General features: G+C 42.1%; 1 protein-coding gene across 2 annotated transcripts; it reads right to left on the minus strand.

Moving 5' to 3' along the window:
* Nucleotides 1-696: 696 nt before the first annotated feature.
* Nucleotides 697-21,345, minus strand: c2cd2 (C2 calcium dependent domain containing 2). 2 transcript variants are annotated; one of them, XM_016674297.1, is made up of 14 exons: nt 19,771-21,345; nt 19,305-19,400; nt 14,677-14,793; nt 11,397-11,498; nt 9,719-9,835; nt 9,135-9,243; nt 6,807-6,915; nt 6,642-6,706; nt 6,435-6,550; nt 6,189-6,354; nt 5,599-5,840; nt 5,145-5,412; nt 4,050-4,086; nt 697-2,910 (listed from the first exon to the last, which is right to left on the minus strand). In XM_016674297.1, exons 1-14 carry the CDS (start codon nt 20,074-20,076, stop codon nt 2,622-2,624), a joined length of 2,139 nt encoding a protein of 712 aa, XP_016529783.1. In that variant the 5' UTR covers nt 20,077-21,345; the 3' UTR covers nt 697-2,621. The 2 variants fall into 2 exon arrangements, with proteins under 2 accessions (XP_016529783.1, XP_007558057.1); XM_007557995.2 differs by lacking the exon at nt 4,050-4,086.
* Between the last annotated feature and the right edge of the window lie 25 nt (nt 21,346-21,370).

The following is a 21,370-nucleotide window of genomic DNA, read 5'->3' on the forward strand; positions in this document are numbered from 1 at the left end:
AGTTGTCTGTTTTAGCCAAAGAAAAGATATAATTCTTAATTGTGAAGTGAAAGAAAACTTAAATGTGGAACTTGTATGAAATGACTATCAAACCCTTTTGTAAATTTCTGTTAAACCCAAAACTGTGTAGGGTGTAAATTCCGAATAAACGCCCTGAAAACACCACCGGGAAACCTAGAGGTGGCAGCATTATGCTGAATGGAGGCAGTAGGAAACGTGAAGCTTGTCAAGAAGATGAATGAAGCTAAATTAAGGGCAATCTGGAAACAAAACGCTGTACAAATCGCTAAAGGCTTGACGCCAAAGTGGTTTGCAGTTAAAAAAAAGAATCGCGTAGCAACTTGAGTCTGTTTAAATCTAGTAGAGACCAAAGAGAACTTTGAGATGTCAAAGTATTATGTCTCTAAATATTGAGCTGAATACAAATGCACACCCTATTGTTTACATTTTGAATCCATAAATAACTCATTACAGCATATAAAAAGTTTAAGGAGTATTTCAAGAAACTGCACTTTGAGAAATGATCAGCAAAAACAACTCAGAGCTGTGGTCTAAACTGGAACGAAAGTAGACAAATAAAGCCGAAGTATGTCTAAACTTCAGCCGCTGGTTCCTGTAATAACTACTTGTATACCAACGTCTGATTCAAACAGCACACAGAAAACATATACATCACTCAATCAGTGTCGGCACAGCTTCATGTAGTCACTCAGTGTTTATTCCTGGAAATTAAATAACTCCATTGGATTTTAGTTCCAAAATCTGGCTTTCTGCAGCAGCACTTAAGCCAGTTTATGTGCACAGAGCAGACACCATTAAAAAAAAAAAAGAAAAAGAAAAACATAAAAAGTTTTTAAGCATTCTGATAAACACACATAGCCCTGATGCTTATTAGTGAATGAACAACAGGGAAATTCTCAAGGACTGGAAGAGTTGAGGGTTGCGGAGCTGGAGGAGATCTGAGAAAATCGGTTTTCTCTTCCCTGTCCTCAGTCGTGACTGATTCTTAAAGAAACAAAAACAAACAAAAACAAAAAAAGACGGTAGAAGACTTAAACTGCTGTCATGAAGGTACCATGAAGCAGGGAAGCCAACAACCTCTGCAGATGTGTTGTCCTTAAGACGAAAAAAAAACAAACAAAAAAAAAAACACAAGTGTTTTTAATCGTCCCATAATGTAAACACCCAGGAATTAGATATGTGCATAGGCTTCTAGGTTACAAACACAGCTGATGGTGCAAGAGGTTGTATGGTTGTCTCCCAGGGCAACCCTAACAACACACTCCAGTCCTTTAGTCTTGACAGATGAGGAAAGCTGAAGAACAAGCCTAAAGTGGCTGAAGTCGTTTTCGGAAGAGTTATAAGGCGATCCGTTAGCGCCGTCTCTGCGCTGCATCTGTCCTCGGAGCAAAGACATCACAGATAAACAGCAGTTAAAAAAAGGACGCAGAGTAACGAGAGAGAGAGAGAGAGAGAGAGAGAAATACAATCATTAGCTGGATTTAAACAAAGCAGCCAGTCTATTTGGTTTGCTCCCAAAATGCGATTAAAAAACCGACAATCGAATAAATGACCAAGCAGAGAGGAGAAGGTTCATTACTGGGGAGAGTTTGGCAGGTTTGTGTAGCACAGAAGTGGGATAAAGGTTTATCCAGTTCCCTTTGGACACGCCAACACCCCCACTGACAGCAGTAGTGAACAGGAGGAATCTTTTAGGAAGACTAGACATAAATCATCACAGCGAGCTGGAAGCATGCTGCTGTGATAAAAGCTAGTGGTACGCGGCAACATAACCTCACTACAACCAATAATTCATCTGAAACGGCTACTTTTGTAAAAAAAAGAAAACTGCTTTACAACCTTTACGCAGTGCTTTCAGTGTACTGGGGTCTCACTTGTGAAACGTTTTTAGGTTGCAAATTAATGTGTTACTCATGCTGCACTAGATTTATCATCATCATCATCATCACATTTTTTTTCATTCAGAGAAAATAAGTTAAAAAAAAAAAGGGCAGGGGGGCAGGAAGAGATTTTGCATCCACTGCAAATGCATATTTAAAAGACAAATTTCATGATTTTCAACCCGGTCATACTGTAACGTTAGTGTTAAAGTCGGAATCCGAACATGCTGATCTCCCTTTGTGAACAATTTTAACCGTGTCATCGCACGGTCAACTCTCGTGCGATTCATCCAAACAGCGCTCTGCTCTTCATCTTTGGTGCTGCTGATGCGCCGTAGGAAACCCAGCGGCGTACAGCAGGGAGAGTTTCTGCGTCGGTGAGGTAAAGACAAGACGGCCCGCATCGGTCCCAGTCGGTCCGTGACGGGGGCCGTAAAAGCACTTAATATTCCCGACTGCGGTATAAAAAAGAAAGAAAGAAAACAAAAAAAAACATAAAAAAACCCCAAGCTAAACGATATCAGCCATCGACCCTGGACAGTACGCTTTTGTTCACGTGTAAACCCATGCAGTCTGTAAAATCTTTACAGGAAGTATTTATGTTGAACGTCACAAGGAAAGGCTTTCCCGGCCTTCCTGTTCACAGTGCAGCGGCTCCCGTCTGCAGACTCGGCGTTAGCGGGGAGCAAGGTTAGCCTTTGATGTTTTGCCAGTGCATCTTTAACACGGAGGTGATGATGGTAGCTGTGAGAGAGGCTGAGGTCGAGCGGAGGCTGAGGTCACACGTGCGGCTCCCCCGAGGGAGTCGAGCCGTTGGCTTTGCTCTTGTTCTTGCTGCTCTTGCTCTTGCGGACGAGCATGCGGCTGAGCGTGGCGGTCCTGCTGGACCACTCCACTGCGGCCGGAGACTCGAGGTAAACCAGGTCGTTGTGCGACTGGCTCATCCCCGGCTCTTTGCGCTGGTGGCGACGCCGGAAGAAGAGCTTGGCGCTCTTCTGGAGGAAGCTCCCTGCAGCAAAAGAAAAAACACGAGGTGGAGAAACAAGTTAGCATGAAAATGAAGGAAACTACTGCGTGTCCAGAACCTTTAGAGAATCTGAAAGATTAAGAAACAAACGGGAACTTAAAGTGGTACAGGCTATGTGTTAGTTGGACTTTTTTTAATGGACTCTATAATGGATGATTAGGAGGAAATGATTGTAGATATTAATGAATTTGGAGGGGTTTTATAAATATCAGCTAACACACACAAACCGTATCATCAAACAGCCGTCACTGAGTCCAACTAGCATGCTTCCTTCGTTTCCGTCTACAATCTGGAGACGCGCAACATGCGTCGGTTGAGAAGTTGGTCAATTTAAAATTTTAAATAAAACCTACAAATCAATGAATGACAGAAAACACATCAACAGGCTAAACATTGTAGTGTAAAGTCAATGAGCCTCATTATCAAAAATCAAAGCAAACTGAGAAAAAAAAAAACAAACAATCCACTGTAAATGATCACCTTTAACCTTTACAGTTTCTTAGGGATGCACCATGAACTGGCATTGAGCAATGCTGGTCATATTTTAACTATCAGTCCAATACATAAAACTAGGAAATGTTTCTTTCCCTTCTGGTTGCCGTTTGTGTTTCTGGAAGTCGGCCATGTGCCGTTTGTTTGGCCGTGTGACGGTGATGGTGATGCAGTAAAAGAATGTGGGCTGTTTAACTGAAGCAGAGAAGTAATGTCAGTGGTCTGGTTAATTGGTAATTAACCATAGCAGAAAAAAAAATTACAAAAAAATATTGGCAAACATTTTCAAATTGGTGCATCCCTACAATTTTCCATTATTGAAAATGATCAGAGAGAGCCTGAGCTATGCTGATCTGAGACCAGATTTCATACACTCACAAAGTGCACTCCAAACCTGATGTGAAAATGACAGGTCAGACTTTGCCACATTTGATAAATGAGGACCAATGTCTTTTACTTCGGTTTTAGTCAGATCTATGGTGCGTGATTAGGCAAAAAAACAAACAAACAAAAAAAACAAACAAACTATAATCGTCAGCCCCGTCATACTCCTAAATTCTAGTAGTGCTACTAGCAGGACTACACACACTAGAGACTGAAAGATGCTACAAGCTCATGAAGTAACTTACTCATCAGGGCAAATAGTCTGCTTAGCACTGCTCTCCTCTAAGATGGCAGTGATGAAAGTTCAAAAAGGTTAAAACAAAAGGAAGAAAAGAGAGAAAAGAACAAAGAAAACAGACAGCATCACTGGGTAGGAACAGACAGCCATGAAAACAGGCAAAAACATAAAGCACGCCACTTTAAAGATATTACTAGTTGTCCACCTGCTTATGGGAGCTCAACACTTTAAGTAAGTGCAGGTGAAAAATAGGTGAATTTTTTATATATATATATATATATATATATATGTATTTGGTCTGTATTTAAAATCAAATACAGAACGTAGCTTGTGCTGAGTTTGTCAGCCAATCACATCATCTGCTGCTTTCACACCATGACTGGACATTTCAAACTCAGCTCAATGTCTACGGAGAAACGGGAAGCTTTAAAATCTTCTCGGCGCGTCTGGCAGAATAGTCAAAACAAACCATTACTTCCGAGTTCATTTTTCTGAAAAATACAAGGCGCACAATGAAATCAGCTTTTAATCATTTAGCTTTAAAAGAGAAAATGATGGAGGTGCTGTGGTGGCGCAGGGGTTAAGCACAGCCCACATAAAGGGGCCTCAGTCCTTGACGCGGCCGTCGCAGGTTCGAGTCCCAGTCTGGTGACCTTTGACCTACATCTTCCCATCTCTTTCATTACTCACTTTCAAATAAAGGCCACCTAGCCAAGAAAAAAACCTTCTGAGTGAAAATGATTTGACAATCTGACATTGTAGAGTTTAGCTTGGATACCCTGGCAGTTATTCTAAAATGACCTCAAGGAAAAACATTTTTGAGATAAAATGCATTTTGAGGTATTTAAAAACAAAAACCAAAGAAACGTGTTTGCGTGCCATGATCGGTTGCAAAACAGGACAAAAGGAGACATGTCAGTTAGCGTGATTATTTAACTGATACCTCTGTCCCAGTTCTGGAGCCCAGTCCTGTTTTTAAGAAAATCATATTAAAAAGAACTATTTTGTAATTTCCATATTTACAAATATAAATGTATGATCGGTGCATCTCTTCTACAGCCAGCCTGGGGGTCATTTCTGGACACCTTGTGTGATTTCTCACCTCTGCTTTTCTTGCAGCTCGCCTCAGACACACACATGGACAACGACGTGTTGTCTAGCGCTTCTTCAGTTTGACTCTCCCAGTCTTCTGGGGGCCGGCCGACTCCGACGGGCCCCTCCTGGGGCTCGGACCCCTCAGGAACGCTGCTGGTGCCCGACGCGACCGCCGTGGTCACGTCCTGGGTGGAGCTGCTCTCTGACATCGAGGCGTCCATCTGTGCTGCGTAGCCCGCCATCAGAGCGAGTTCGTCGTCCTGAGACAGGGGCGTCTAAGGGAGGAAGCAGACGTTATCGCTAAGCTACGTTTCCAGATGTGCTTCCACGGGGTTTCAGCAAGAGGCAAAAGAAAAACCAGTAATGGCACTCAAACTTCTGGTTTCTTTTTTTTTAAAGAAACTATCACAAAAAAACAAAAGAGACAGCTTCAGTTCAAGATTCCTGCAGCTCATCCTTACTTTGGCAATCCCCGAGATGATGATGGTGCTCTTCTTCACCGGAGATTTGAGCTTCTGCTTGGCGGACTGATGGAGCTGTCTGATGGCTGCTTCGGCCACCGGGTCAGCCCCGTTGAGCATGAGCAGCTCCGTGTCGGAGGACGACAAGGCCTTGCTCACCGTGCCGCCCAGCGGGGACACCTGCTCTGAAACCCGGCGCTCGGCTAGCTTGGCCTTGCTGTCGACCGGCTTCAGGGCGGGCTCTGACGAGACAGAAACTACCGAGTTGTACGACCTTCAAATAATATGAATAAACGCGTTGATCAGAAGAGATCTATTGGTGATGATCTGCAGGTGTAACCCTGCGTCGACGCGCCCCAAACCTCATGAACAAAGTCCAGGCCAGATCAGTAAATGACTGTTAAATGTTCAGCTGCAACAAAGGGAAATGTTGGAGATAAAGACAATTCTGGATCATTTGTGTGTCTTATATATCTATACATCTATATCTATATAGATGTTTTCTATTTAAATTACAGTGTAGAATATTTCCTATCTTTAACGTTTTGGACCTAAACAAGCCCACTGGGGTCACAGTTTCACTGCTTTACCAGTGTTGTTGAGCGGGAGAGGTCGTCCTGGCTTGCTCTTCACGGCGGTGACGGTGGTGACCACGGTGCCGCAGGGCATCACGGTCCGGTCCATCTCCACCCTCTTACTGGCGGCTGGAGTTGGAGGCTGCCAGGACCTCACCTCACTGGGCTCTAGATAGGTAAACTTTGAGATAAAAGTCAGGTTATTGGATTTATTTGCATATATAAAATTAGCTTTGACGCAAACAGGCTTGGCGAAGTTACCTCAGTAGTAAGTGATCCAGTCACAGAGTCTTTGGTCTTGAGTGCAAATGTCTGCTGTCCTCTGGGTTGCTTCTTCACCAGATCAAAAGGCACACACACCTTCCCCAGTAGAGAACCTGGACATGCACAGCCACCATGTTTTAGTCCATCCTCCACAACACATGCAGCGTTGCAGCTACAGAAAATAACACCGAGAGCTCCCCTTACTCTCTGGAGGTTGACCATCATTCATCAACTGAACAGAGAGCTCCTTTGATCGTCCGTTCAACTCACTGGTGGGTGGGTGGGGGAGGAATCAGTTTAGTTAGCGTCTTTGTGGAAAATGCAAATTATTACAGGGTGGTGATGGTGAGCAGGTGCTGGCAAACTTACAAGACAAATGGCTGCTCCCAGGTAGGATTGGTTGTGTTCTTCAAAACGGAGGTGCTGAACCTCTGGGGGGGATCGTCCAGCTGCAGCACACACAGAGGATTCACGCTGCCTGCAGACACAACAGGAAATGGTTTGAAAACTGATGGTGTAGCAGATTACTGTAGAAATCTTTCAAGGGTGGATACAAGCATAAAACAAATGCTCAGGCCTTGTCATATTTCCCATTAGCCACTTCATTTTCAGGATGTCGGCCATTTTTCAAGACAGCAGCTAGTTTTTGAACCTTTTAATGCAATTTTTCTGATTTTCGTGAGTTGGATGAACTTCGTGTCACATCGTATGTTTTCAACTTTGGTCATAATATTCATTCATTAATGCGACTGCCACTCAGCCTGTGTGTCACACAGCTTTATTACTTCAATGTGATGATATGTAGCTAAATCAGACGCTAAAACTGAAACTGAGGATTTTGCAGGAAAGACATTAAGACGTGCGACAGCCGTCTTCATGGTTAGCATTAGCTCAACTAATGGTCATCTTGAAAAATAAAAACAATTATCAGTGAATATGATTTCTATGGGTCCAGTTATGCATGATTTGACACCAAAAGTATTCATCTGTGATAAATATAGGCACATTTAGAGCGAAAATAAATGGTTCTTGAAACGCTTAAAAAAAAACAGCAAACCCCTGGCAAAAATATGCACTTTGTTAGGTTATTGTGCCTGCATGTTAATGACTTTGCAGAAATATTCAAATGATCTGCTGCACTATGATGAGAGACTTCCTTTAAGAAAATTTGCTAGGAGATCTTGAGTAAAGTGAGTATATAAACATGAAAAGCAGATTAGAAGAGATTCTGCTTTCAAACAAGTGACTTAGAGTTGGAGGTTTTGTCACGGCGCTGCAGTAAATCCTGTAGATTACTGCAGTCGTAACGCCACCTTCCTCACTAGATAACTACTCCGTACTGCACTGGCACAATTAGCTTGTAATCTTAGCCGCCCTCCCTCCATCTTGACCGCAGGGAATTCTCACATCCTGCTCCATCCTACTACACTGGGTGTGGCGGTGCTGATGTGGGTGTTGAATTACCTCCACACAATGCAAACAACATTTAGCTGGAGTCACAAAACGGGGCAGAAAGCACCTGCTCTCCTGCCCTCTGGACTGGATGCCCTCCTACAGGAGCAGAATAAACTACACTTAGGTGGTGGAGCTTTCCTGGTCTCGTTGAAAGATTTGCCTCCTTCCTGTTGATTCAGGAAACATTTCCTTCTTAACTGGATCAAATGGCCGTGCAACAAAGTGAGATTAACATCTAAACAGGCGACGAGTTCTTGGTGTCACAAAAGGTGGATTCATTGGAGCGTCGTCAAATCACCACGACGACATGAGCTCGACTAAACCTGCTCCAGAACAGGTTATGCGGCGCATTGTAACTCGTAAAAATCATGTTAAAACGTGCTAATTGTTTGAACTTCGATCGATCCTTTCTAGGTTTTTTTAAATACAAAAATGTTCATTGTTTTTGTTCTCTTTTCTTCCATATAGTCATTTAAAAACTGTGTTCAAAGGAGAATTATTAGAAACCTCTCTATGCGAGCCACATAGGCTCAATAAAACTCATTTAAAGCCACAAATGTTGCATAATCTTTTTTCTTTAAAGAAACAAGCTGATTTGTGATTAGAACTGCTAATGATGACAGGTTTCATCTATGTGTCTCTGCTGCAGTTTTCTACAGCTCACAAACTCAACTTTCCTTTATAAAAAAAAAAAAAAAGGCCCTCTGCAGCATCTCTCCAGCAGCAGTGTCTGCTTATCGCTCCGCTCTGCATGTCCTCCAGAGCAACGGACAGGAAGCTGACTGCCATGGTTAGATCTCAATCTGTACAGATGGTACAGTTCTGATGGTTTCTCTGCGCTTGTTTTAGCAAAGAGAGGAATACAACAACAAAGTATTTCTAAGAATGCTAGTTTTCTTTAGAAAGCATCAATTATTTACTTTGGCAAAGAACAGGAGAACTAGTTTTCAAAAATACTGGAGCCACAAGGTAACAAACAACTGTTGACGGGCTTCAAAATTACTTAGAAATCGGGAACTCGACTGGTTTCAAATTGGTTCTCAACAGCATGTTGCTACCCTACAGTAACAGCAGGATAGCCTCTGAGAGCGTGGCGACATTATTCGTTTACTCCTCCCAGGTATATCCTCGTCTTCATTTCTCCGAGTTTGGAGGATCCGGGCGACTTAAAGGTGAAGCGCGGCTGAGTTGAAAATGCTTTCATGGTGCAGAACTACAGAGCTTTGCAGCCCAGCAGCTCACCTGCAGTGTCTTCCTCCTGACTGAGTGTGACCCGGGTGTTTTTCACAAGCAGCTTCCAGTCGTGGGCGCGGGGGGGCTTCGGCGGCGACAGCACTTTGCTATGAGCTTCCTGTCGGAGAAAACGCAGAACAGAAAACTGTTTGTAAACAACAGCGACCGACTCACGCAACCAGTTGAGGTTATTTTAACAGTAAGTACACTGTGAAGTTGATGGGAGATGGCATATGGTTTGCTAATATGTTTTACAAGAATTAAATAAATAAAAAAAAGTGTGTGATATGCATAGAATTCACCCTCCTTTATTCTGGTACTGCTACATGAAATGTTGCAAACAGATGTGAAATTTAAAGCACGACTAAGTTACAAAAATAATATAATTGTAATTATAATAATAATATAATTGACTCAGTTGCACCAAAAGGTCCCTTTTTGAGTCTGAATTAATGATGAATCAAAGACTAAACTAGTTGACAGTTACTTCCAAAAATCGACTCATCGCGGTTAATCTGATTAACTCTTTCAGACCCGATTCAGGCCAGAGCGCAACACAAAGCAACCCAGCAGTAAAAAACGCGTCGCCTCACCTTGCGCTGCGAGGCCTGAGCAGGCCTGCAGCTCAGCAGCACAGAGGGACGAGTCGCACGCAGCAGCTGCCTCAGCTGCTCCTTAACGGCCGCTGCGGTCCACGTGTTGGCAGCATCCTGACAAATCAGGAACAGACATGGTGAATCAAAGGTTTCTTTCTTCAACTGGAAGCATAAAGCAACTCTTTTGGGGATTGAAACATGTTTCTACTTCTCGCTGATTATTATTGATTTGCTTAACAAACAGAACTTTAGTCAGATTCCATCTTAAATTAAAGCTGCTGCCTCGTGACCGAGGGGGTTCTGCATCGCCGCCTCCGGTTAGCCTGCCGTGCAATTCCACTCTTCGCCAGTAGGGGCCACTCTAAGCATCCATCCATCCATTTTCTGTCACCCTTGTCCCTCAGTGGGGTCGGGAGGGGTGCTGGTGCCTATCTCCAGCTCACGTTCCGGGCGAGAGGCGGGGTACACCCTGGACAGGTCGCCAGTCTGTCGCAGGGCAACACAGAGACACACAGGACAAACAACCATGCACACACACACCTAGGGGCAATTTGGAAAGGCCAATTAACCTGACAGTCATGTTTTTGGACTGTGGGAGGAAACCGGAGAACCCGGAGAAAACCCACGCATGCACAGGGAGAACATGCAAACTCCATGCAGAAAGACCGGGGCCGGGAATCGAACCCAGAACCTTCTTGCTGCAAGGTGACAGCTCTACCAACTGCGCCACTGTGCAGCCCCACTCTAAGCAAACCTCCACATTATGTTCAGACAGGCTCACTGATGAGCCGTCTTCCTGTTTGGGGGTCAAAGGGCTAAAGAAGACTTCATGCGACATTTAGAAATTATAATTTGTCCTTAGACAAAGTTTAAACATATAAAGCACGTTTATTTTTTCCTTAGAGGGACCCATTTTTATATCAAATTTGAAATACCTACGTTACATTAAGGGGGCGCTGTTGAGCCAGTTGGCCACGCCCATTTCTGATTACATTGGAATACAAAGATTTCCATGGAGATTTAATTATTATATATATATATATATATATATTTTTTTTTTTTTTACAAACTTTAATGGGTATTTGAGTATTTCAGACAACCCCAAAGAAGAAATTCCCTTACAGATTTCTTTTTGTAAGATTTCAAATCCTGATATTGTGAAACAAAATCTTTTTCAAAACTCGGCTTCTTAATACACCGTCTTTGATCCCACATGATCTCAAACCATTATCTGACATAAACCTGTGACTCAGTCGAGGGAACAGACAGATCCATGTTTTTAGCAAAACATAAACACGTCTGACATGTTTCTAAACAACAAAATGGAGTAATTAGCTTAGAAAATTGTAGTTTTGTGGTGTGTATACCCAAAACACAACTCAATAAGTCTTTAAGATTTTTTTTTTTGCTTGTTATACTTTTTTTTTTATCAATAACACCTATTAGAGCAAGCCGTCTGCCCTCCCAAATGCTGCTTTCGACTTGTTTCGTTTAATATTGTTTATTATGCCAGTTACCCCAAATACAGTGAAGAAACATGAGCACAAAAAGGAAAATTGTCAAATTTTTAGCCACATCCCATTCCTAAAACCAGTCTAAGAAAGATTAATTTATCAATATATTCATTAATTTTGATACAAGAACCCATTTCATAGATCTTCGCCATCAGATTTACCTGTGTGGGGTCGGGGGTCACGTGCAGGCCCTCAGTGTCCAACCGGGACACTTCCCAGCTCACCTTGATCTCATCATTTACTTCCTGCATGCGTAGCTGAAGCTGAGGAGGACACAGAAATTATTATTTCACACAAGTCGTCTGCTGATGAAGCAGAAGGTTTGAGGCTGGCAGAAATGTTTTCCTCAGACTTTATGGCTTTGGTTTTTATTGCGGCAAAGTGAGTTGCTTCTAGGTTGTTAATTACAAAGTTTCTCCAAATCAACCTAATGACAAAAACCTTATTGAGGGCAGAATAGTTGCTTTTAAAGGGAGTGGTGCTCTGAAAAAAGGAACGCTAGGAGAAGAGAAGACTACGACGGGCTTGTTCGCTTTTTCGCCTAGTAGGAAAAGAAATCTGTGGAAAGAAAGGAAAGTGTGGAAAAGAAAAGAGAAACAGTGGGTATTCTTGCCTCAACAGGCCCTGGATTCCAGTGTGGGACTGATCAGAGGCCATGTGATGCCAAACAAAGGCCTTATCAGACACGAACAGGAATCCTTTAATGGATCGAGAAAACACACATCGCAGCCTCTGATGGAAATGGCCAGAATGCTTTATAAAAATAACCAACAATAACATCATTAATTACTTTGCAAGAGGGGGGAAAAACTGAAAGTAATCAAGGAGGAAGTGCTTGTTTTCACCACGACGACGTGGGATTGTTATTTTAGATGTGACATCATTGCGATGAGGATTCTTCCTGAGAAAAAATACTTTCTCAGAAAGTGTGTGTGTGTGTGTGTGTGTGTGTGTGTGTGTGTGTGTAAGAGAGGCAGAACAACAGGCCATGCCAGAAAACAATTATTAGTGTGAACCCAGTAGTTTCAAAACCCAGAGGGAGCCAGAACAGAATGACTAAGATATTGGCAAACTTTATTAAACTAGCAGGTTTTATAGATGAAGCATCAGTCAGTGGTTCAACGTGCTGAAATGAACCCAGTTTTTCCAGTGGGATAGTTCCAGTTAACTCTATGGCCATCAATCAGTCATTACCAAAAGAGAGGCATTAGAAAGCATCGAAACACTCGACTTTACACGCAATGAATAATACAGAGTTGGCTCATCCTGTGTAGCTGTAACAGCCTCAGCTCTTCTGGGAAGGCGTTCTGGATTTTTTATTATTTTTGTTAAAACAGGAATACTGGATCATTTTGTTCCAGCAGAACATTAGAGAGTATTTGAACAAGAGATGCTGGCTAACGGTTCTAATTTATTCCAATGGTGCTCCATAGGGATGAGGTCAGGACTCAGAACAAGCCAAGCAAGTTGATCCACATCCAAGTCTTTGTTGGACCTTGTCTAGAGAGCGCTGGTGCACAGTCCCGGCAAGAACGCTGGAATCAGGGTTTCTGCAGATTTCAGCACGTCATTTTAAGACCTTTTTAAAGCCATGCTCGAATAAAATGTTTTATTTCGTTTTAGTTAACCTTTATGTCACTGGGAAAATCCCATTGAGATTAAAAATATATTTTACAAGAGAGATCCGGACCAAGAAGTTACAGAACGTTCGCAGCAAAAACATGGAGGTTATCAGAAAACAGCCGGGGTGGGACTGGGCTGATTACTGGCATCGGGGTGTGTAGAGGTTTTAAAAAGCTCCCAACCAAAGTTTTTACTTTTTTAAAATCTGAATTCCAATTACATTTGAAATCTCTCATATACATACATTTGGAGACCAGTGTGGACTATTAGAGGACTTACAAACTAATGCAAGTTAACCTTAAAATATATATATGATCTTAAAATTCTTGATATTTTTTATTCTACTGAATATTTTGTATATTTAAGTCAATTTTGACTTCTATATGAAGTCATCATCTTCTTCAGTTTATTGGAGGTCGGCAAACAGCTATGTGGTGTGCATTACCGCCACCTACTGGTGAGGAGTGTGGCTCAGAATGGCAACGTTGTTCAAACATCCTTAAAATGTAAATTTATCTCAGTTTCTACATAGAGAGAGAAAATTATCTACAAATGTGAATGTACATACAGACTGTTGAAATTGTATTTAAAAAAATAAGGAATACACAAAATTATAAAAAGCTAATCCCACTAATTATTTGTATACTGCTTATTACTAAATCAATATTGAATCAAATCAATGAGAAGAGTCAAAATTAAATTGAATTGTGAGGTTTTTAACAATTAAAAAAAACCTCTGGAAAGTGGTTAAAAGCTTCTGTTATTGAAATCGGCAACTATATTTACATTTTAAAGATGGAGGCTGCATGTGCCGAGGCTCTTCCTCGTCACGCGCTGCAGGCTGTACAACGTTAAAAGCCAGAGTGCTAGCCCACCTTCGTGCACCGGCTGGACCATTCTGTCCACATGCGGCTGCACAGGCCTTCTGTCCTACATATCCTGACCCTCATTACACGATAAGCTGAGAGTGTTCCAGCCTGGATCGCTGTCAAGCAGAAGGGAACATTTAACAGGCCTTCCGCTTTTCCAGGCTAATCCAAAGTAGTGAGAGTGACAAAGAGACGAGAGGCCTCCTTTGTTTCCCTGGATCCACGGCAGATCGGATGGGCGACCAAAACAAAAACAAGCCGGCATGCTTCCTGCCTTCAGGCTTCCAGTCGTTCACCCCTGCTCTGTTAAAAGCACAATGAGCTTCGGCTGGTGACAAGCACCTTATGACGCTAAAAATAGCTCTAATACAATTGGGTTACCTCGCGTTGTCAGTGACTCTACATCAGTGAAGATTTAAGACTGAACGGGATGAAAGCCTAACAGGATTAATGAGCAGTGGTGGCCCGATATGAATCCCAACACCTTTCAAACCCCGCTCCAACCAGAGACTGGGAAATACTGACAAATATCCACTGGAGATATTTTTGGAACAGATCAGCACAATCAGCAAAAAATAAATAAATAAAGGTCTCAATAGTTATTAGGGTCATAACTAGGGTTTCATCGATCCTGTAATGGAAGCAGAGTGGGCCCTCTTTCCTGGAGACGGGCCTGACACAGACCTTTAATGAGGTATGTGGGACGTTTGCCAAGCGCAGAAACAACCTCAAACCATTTAATCCAATGCTGCCGCCAGCACTGATTCAATGCATTCGATAAACTTTCTCATTAAACTAAACCACACTGACAAGGAGGTAAATCTGTTTTCACTGTTAAAACAAAAATAAAAAATAATAAATTAGAAAAAAAAACAAAAAAAACACGGCATTATTATTACGTGTGCTAATTTAATTGAATGTGCAACCTGTTGAATGTAGAGTATTTTACCTGCAGCTCTACTGGAGCTATGCACGCCGTGTATTTGCAAGGATCCGTTCCGGCTGAGGAGGATGCTGCGCTGAGAGAGAACTGAATCTTCTCTCCAACCACGCTGCAGGAGGCGGCCTGTTGTCGGGAAGGAAAACAGAAAGCAGTTTAGCTCAGGAGGGGAACTACGGGCGCAGGATTCAAAATTGAAAGAAAACAAAAAAGCAACCTTGAGTTCTCTAAATCTTTGGTCACTCGTAAAAAATATTGAGTTGCGGGCCTTTAAAGGGGCAGTATTATGTGCTTTCCAGTCACATTACATCATTTTATAGCACAATCAAGTAACCATTACCTTAAATTGTAATAAAAATTATATATATTTATATATATAAAATATGGCTTAAAATAATTTTTGCTTCCTAATTTAACACCCTGAATTTGGGACTCCGCCTCTTTAAGAAACTCTTGCTCTTTCTGACACTTCTTCTTCAGGATGTCATCACAAAATCGCTCCTCCATTAACCCTTTATCAACATTTTTACAAGTGTTTCACTGAGAAGCAGCTCGTATAGTGAGCTCAGCAGGTGTGCAGTTCCACCAGGCGTTTGCTAATTGTTGCTGGTTAGTCTGAAGGAGCTGAGTGGAAGAGTGGCGAGGGAAGAACCTGCCTTTGTCCCCATGATAGATGTGAAACAGGTAGCTAGCTAGTAAGGGTATATTAGCTGCTAGCAAGCAACAGAATGCAATGAAGATGTTTGTGTGTGACTGAAACTTTTGCCTGACAGAATGGTCACATGAGAAAACAAAGCTACATTAAATAGTCTTGCTGCAAAAAAATTAAGACCTGTTATTATTATATTTAAGGCAAACTTACATTAAAAAAAACAAAACAAAACAACAAAACAAGACATTTTAAGGCCTTGATGTTATACAAACAAATTTAAGACTTTTTAAGGAGGCGTGGAGGCCCTGTATATACTTGAGCTGGATGTATGATTTTCTCCCGATTTTCTCAATTTTGGGAGACTGGCGAATGTCCGACACTTGCATGAAAAAACTAATTTATCCACCGATCTTATCGGCGTCTGGAAACGTCTGAATATCAGTCACTGTCCACTTCTGCTCTGCCTGACAGACCTGCCCACCAGCTCACATCTGATATTCACTCCACTGTTGACAACGTAGCGATTTTGTCACTGCATTTAGCCACTTTTCAGACAAAAAAAAAAACAAAACAAAAAAAATCAGTAATGGCCACACATGGACAAGGAGAACATGCAAACTCTACGCATGAGCTTCCCTGACCAGAATTTGAGCCTGAGACCTTTTTGCTGTGCCACTGTGGAGCCCAATCATTATTTACGTTGCATGTTGCATAATCATTCTAAAAACAGAACCAGCCTCAACATGGCTTTTCTGCGCACAGCGAGCGTATGCAAACTTCTGAGCAGAGCTGGTGCTGCGAGACGCAGCCGACCGCATCGCAAAGCAGAAGACGCACTTCATTTGGTCGAAGCGGTTTAAATCACATTAATTACACTCCCTCCGCCAGAACAGCATGAAGCTACAGAGCGGGCCTGTGCTGCATTACGCCTTTATAAACCACAATAAAATATTTTTTAATGAGGCATAAAGTCAGACAGCACTATTCATATACAAATGAGCTGGTACTGGTTCAGGCAGCCTGTTGCTGGGTCACTCTGAGTAATTCTACTCTGTTGCAGCACAGCCACACCTTTATCACTTGAGACAGACACGGCACAATGCAAACTCACTGCTTCGGCTCACGGTCGGTGACTGTGCAACTCTCACAGCAGCATTTCTCTTGTTCAGTGTGAACTGACGAAGGAAATTCTGTGAAAACTGATTTGCAGTCTGATTTGTCAGTTGCAGAAATCTACACTTTAACCTCGGACTGTTTTCGTCTGTATTGTCCGTCATCTTTTCAATTCACGCATAAACATAACGGCTTCAAAGTACCTGGAAAAGAACGGTAAGAGTAGTTAATTCGTATAATAATAACAGGATACAAAGGGAAAACTAGCAATCTGTGTGACAATACTAAGATGTAATCGTTGCTGATGTTAACACCGACACTCACACCGTGTTAAAGGAGCACGAGATCAGCATTGTTGAAATGTGGAACATATTCTACCTGTTTTGGGTTTCAATCTCTCAAAGAGGAAACATAAACATCCCCAGTGAGTCATAACATTATGCTATATCGCTTTATTTCTTTCACATGCCGCTAATAAAAACAAAAGCAAGCGGACTTGTCGGCACCTCTGGTTCAAGTAAATCTTTAATTGCAGCAGCACAATCTGACACCGAGAAATGAAAAGTCTAATTTGAGAACACAATTCAGTTGTTTTATTTTATTTTTTAAATGTTACTGTAACTGATGTCCTCCAAGTATCTTTGAAGGCGCGTTGTGGATGATGATGATGATGTGGGCAGTCAGTCTCGCAACACATCTGAAGAAGCCTCTGACTGAAGACTGTTGCCTCATGACACGCTAACAGCTCAGTTAGCAGATGATCATCTGCAGCAACATCCGGATGACACCATCAAATGTTGGCAAGCACTGCTAATCCACCTCATTTGCTTCTGCCACTCCTCTTTGAGCCCCTGTCTTGACACGTTTGATATGAGGAAACCAAAAAGTAACAATAAATATCCCCATAAAGACCAATATACAAAAAGAACAAATGACAACTAACAGCCTTCTTCTAGAATATTGCTTCAATACCAATTGCCGTTTTCTGGCCGATCGACAATTATCAATCTTTAAAGAACCTGACCTGCCGATTCTGATTTTGGCCGATACTGATTTTTTTTTTGTTTTGTTTCAAATCTTCCTAAATAAAGCAAGAAAGTTGTCAAGTTGTCAACAGTGGGGTGACTACTGTTAGCTGCGAACGTGCAGACAGTCAAACTTCTCTCATAGCAGAGCAACAGAGAATAGTGGGTGATTTTTAGACCCTTGCTGAGGTAGATAAGATCAGTGGATAAGATCTGCTTCACATCTAAGTATTGACCGATCACTGATCACCCAGAATTAAGGAAATTGGGGCAGATTTATTGGTGTACCCCTTCATGGACGGCGCTTCCCATCCAATAGATGCAACCAAATCCCATGTCTGGCAAGTTTGCATGTCAGGTTGTGGCGCAAGAACACTCCTGTCTCTACGCTCCTCCCCACTGTGGAGCTTCACAGCGATACATAAGCTTCTTAAACACACACACACACACACACACACACACACACACACACACACGTACCGCTCACAGCAGGTGGGGAGAAATAAGCCTCTGTTCATTAAAACTCTGCACATTCGACAACAAGGGCAGCTGCTAAACATCGTGACCGTCACAAAGGAAACGGCTGAGTTTGCACGGGGAAGCGGGCCCATCCCTATCTGACCTCTCGGAAAAATAAAAGCTCCCTGGGTTCGCGTCCAAGCATTGTGGAGAAGGCTGGCGCAAAATTTGCACAGCTGATAAGAGATGGAGTAATGTTTCACAGAGGTGTGTGTGTGTGTGTGTGTGTGTTGATTTTTTTCTGCAGGTGTTCATCCATTCATGGTGCATACAGTCTTTTGCAACAGCATTGACACCCTTTGAACCTTTTTACGTTGTCACATGCGTGCAGCAGTAAACCTCAATGTGGTTTGAATCCGAAGGGAAACGGAGACATGGTAATGATTTTTAATATAAATCTTTAAGCTGTGGCATCTGTTTATATTCATATACACTAAAACTCCTCAACAAAATCCAAACAGCTGACTTCAGAAAACAGCCACTTAGTTAATAGACTCCATAAAATTTTAAGATAAACGGTCCAACATTTCAGTCCGCAGCCTTTACAATCTGAAGAGGCTTTTTTTTTTTTTTTGGCCCTCAGTTCAGTTCAGCTAAATAAAACTCATAGAACTGCAAAAGTTACGTTACCTTTTGAAAAATACAGCTTATAATCTCTTCGATGAGATTTTTTTTAAAGAATTACATTCCATTTGTATTTTTTTAGGTTTAAAAGTAAAGAAAAAGAGAAAACATTTGCGTTTCCCAAACTAATAACAAGAAAACTAGATCTGTGCAGTTAATTTTCATATCATTTTACAGAGGAATTCCAGGACAATTATTCCATGAAACAAAAACAAAAAAACTGAGAGACTTCTAATAATCAAGATTATTATGTCTATATTTCAAAACACTAGATTGTTCTTTACTATTATTCAAAGTTGCCAAGATTCAACGTGGACGGTCCCTGGAGCCACAGGTTGCAGCCCCCCTGCTGTAACAATCCAGAATACAAGTGTATGCCACACTTTTCAGATTTCTGCTTACAAAACATTTTGCCCTTTCAATTATGCACCACTCTAACTTGTTACAACACACTTGCATCTTATGGCTGCAACATACAAAAGGGGTCCAAAGGTCATGAATACAAAAAAAAACTGAAAAAGAAATAAAGAAAATATGCAGAGGCTACTTTATAAACTTTAGATTAATGGGGAAAATCCCTGCACTAAAGCAGGCAGGTTGATGAGTCAGTGCTAGTCTGCTCCAAGATAAAATGCATTAGCAGTTGCAGGAATGGCCCCCTTTTTACAAGGGATTCTAGGAAGGCCAGTGCTGGGCTGAGTTACCTTGTTTGTGGCTGATTTCTGAAAGCCGGACACGGCGCCGACGGCGAGATCTGGTGCCTCGACGCCATCTTCTTCAAACGTCAACAGCAGATCGCCCTGATGAGAGAGAAGCGTTCAGATCAGTGTGCTCGTTGCAGACACATCTGTTTGACAGTCGATCAACCACGGTTTACTGGCCAAGTCCTGCAATGTGTTCTGACTTGACAAATTCCAAGAGCCGGAAAAAAATAATAATAAAAAAAAAAATGACACAAAGTTGGAGAAACATGACTCATGTTAGAGTGACTTAAAAAAAAAAACAAACAAAAAAAAAACAACAACTCCAAAACTGTGGGGCGTGATTTCAGCTCCTTGTGAGAGCGTGTTTGGGGATTTTGCAATCCAGCCATATAAGGTATCTATCTTTCACGTTCTTTATTGGAGTCACCTGCCCCACGGCTGGCAGGTCAGCTGTCACCAGACTCACCCCACGCTTGGTTGCCTCTTCATTCAGAGCCTTGCACCACGCTCCCCTCCATTGGCTTTTCCAGCTCTGCTTTGACAGCGCCCATCCCAGCAGAGCCGCCGCTTCCTCCTCCTCCGCCGCCGCCGCATTGTCCTCAGGTGCTGCTCTCTGCCTGCTTCCTATGAGCCCGGGATGGAAATACTGTATGAAGTACAGAGCCAGCGTAACCAGGGATGCGACGAACAGGGTGACCATGCATAGCCACTGAGGGTCCTCCAAACCGAAATATGAACTGGAACTGTCCGAGTGGGACATTCTTTGCAACATTAAAGAGTCACGGCTTAATAATACACCTGCTTCGGGAAATTTCCCGACAACCTCATAGTAGTAGTAGTTTTGGTTTCTGAAACGGCGAAATCACGAGTCGCCCGTATCGGATAACCCCAGTGATATGCAAATTATCTTCTGCATATTGTTATTCATGCTGTACTACGAAGGTTCTGGTTGTGACAGAAGGAGCTGGATGTAGTCCCAGGTTGAACATCCCAGCTGAATGGCACTTATTCTCTTACTTCACGTCCCGTTAGCTTCGTTGGCTAACCTCCGCAACGGTCTGCTCAAGGAGCAATTCCCAAATTAGCAAAGAGAGCCGCCAAAAGTTTTCCCAAAGCGTGCTATTTCCAAAGTGTTCGCCTGTACTCCGCAGGCCGACAGTCAGATATGAGGTAAGAGTCCCAGTAAGACATCCTGAAGTGGAGGAGTTCAGCCCGTCCCGCTGGACTTCGGCTTGCGCCTCTCTCCCTCTGATCTGACTGTACAAAGTTATGGAGACCGATATGTGGCACAAACTGTAACTCCCACAATGCAGCGCGAAGGGGATTGTTAGTGTTCGAGGCTGCTCGAGGAAAAGCGAAACACGTTTCGATAAAGGCGCTGCTAGCGTAGGCTGTAAAATAAATGCTTTTATTAGTATTGAATTTTAGTACTGCAACTGAAAACATAGATGTGGGCAAAATTAAAATTTAGCTTTCTAAAAAAATACACTAAATGTGTGTTTTGAACTACTCGACTTCCCGTACCTAACCTTCACGTCATCAAATACGCTGAAGTTAGTATCCTATTTGAAACTTGAGCGGATTTCCTCTGAAGTGAATCACTCACTTTAAATAACGTCTGCCACAAGATGTCCTGGTCATTAATTAAATTTGTTTCGAATTTTTATATATAGATTTTTTTTTATCAGTACACATTATACAAAAGTAAATCCAAACATTATTATCCAGACATCATTCTGTTGTAACTGTAAAGTCGTTGGTGCAAAAATGACACCAATGAACACAATATCAAAGGACTCGACTATATTTGATCAACTCAATCTAAAATGACAATAATAATTAATTTGAGCTCTAAACAACCCTAAAATACAGTCTGTGACGCATGTAACATTTTAGAATAATGACATTTCTTCAAATCTAACAAAATGTATGTCAAATGTTTGTGCAGCAACATTTCGTCTGTGCTGCTTTTGCTTTGCAGATATTAATGATGACTTCTGGAAACTTTTTTATTAATATTATTAGTAATTAATATTAATATTCTTAAAAATGATAGATTCTATCTG

Source organism: Poecilia formosa, unplaced genomic scaffold, assembly GCF_000485575.1.
Source record: "Poecilia formosa unplaced genomic scaffold, Poecilia_formosa-5.1.2 Scaffold93, whole genome shotgun sequence".
In the NCBI taxonomy this organism is placed as follows: domain Eukaryota; kingdom Metazoa; phylum Chordata; class Actinopteri; order Cyprinodontiformes; family Poeciliidae; genus Poecilia; species Poecilia formosa.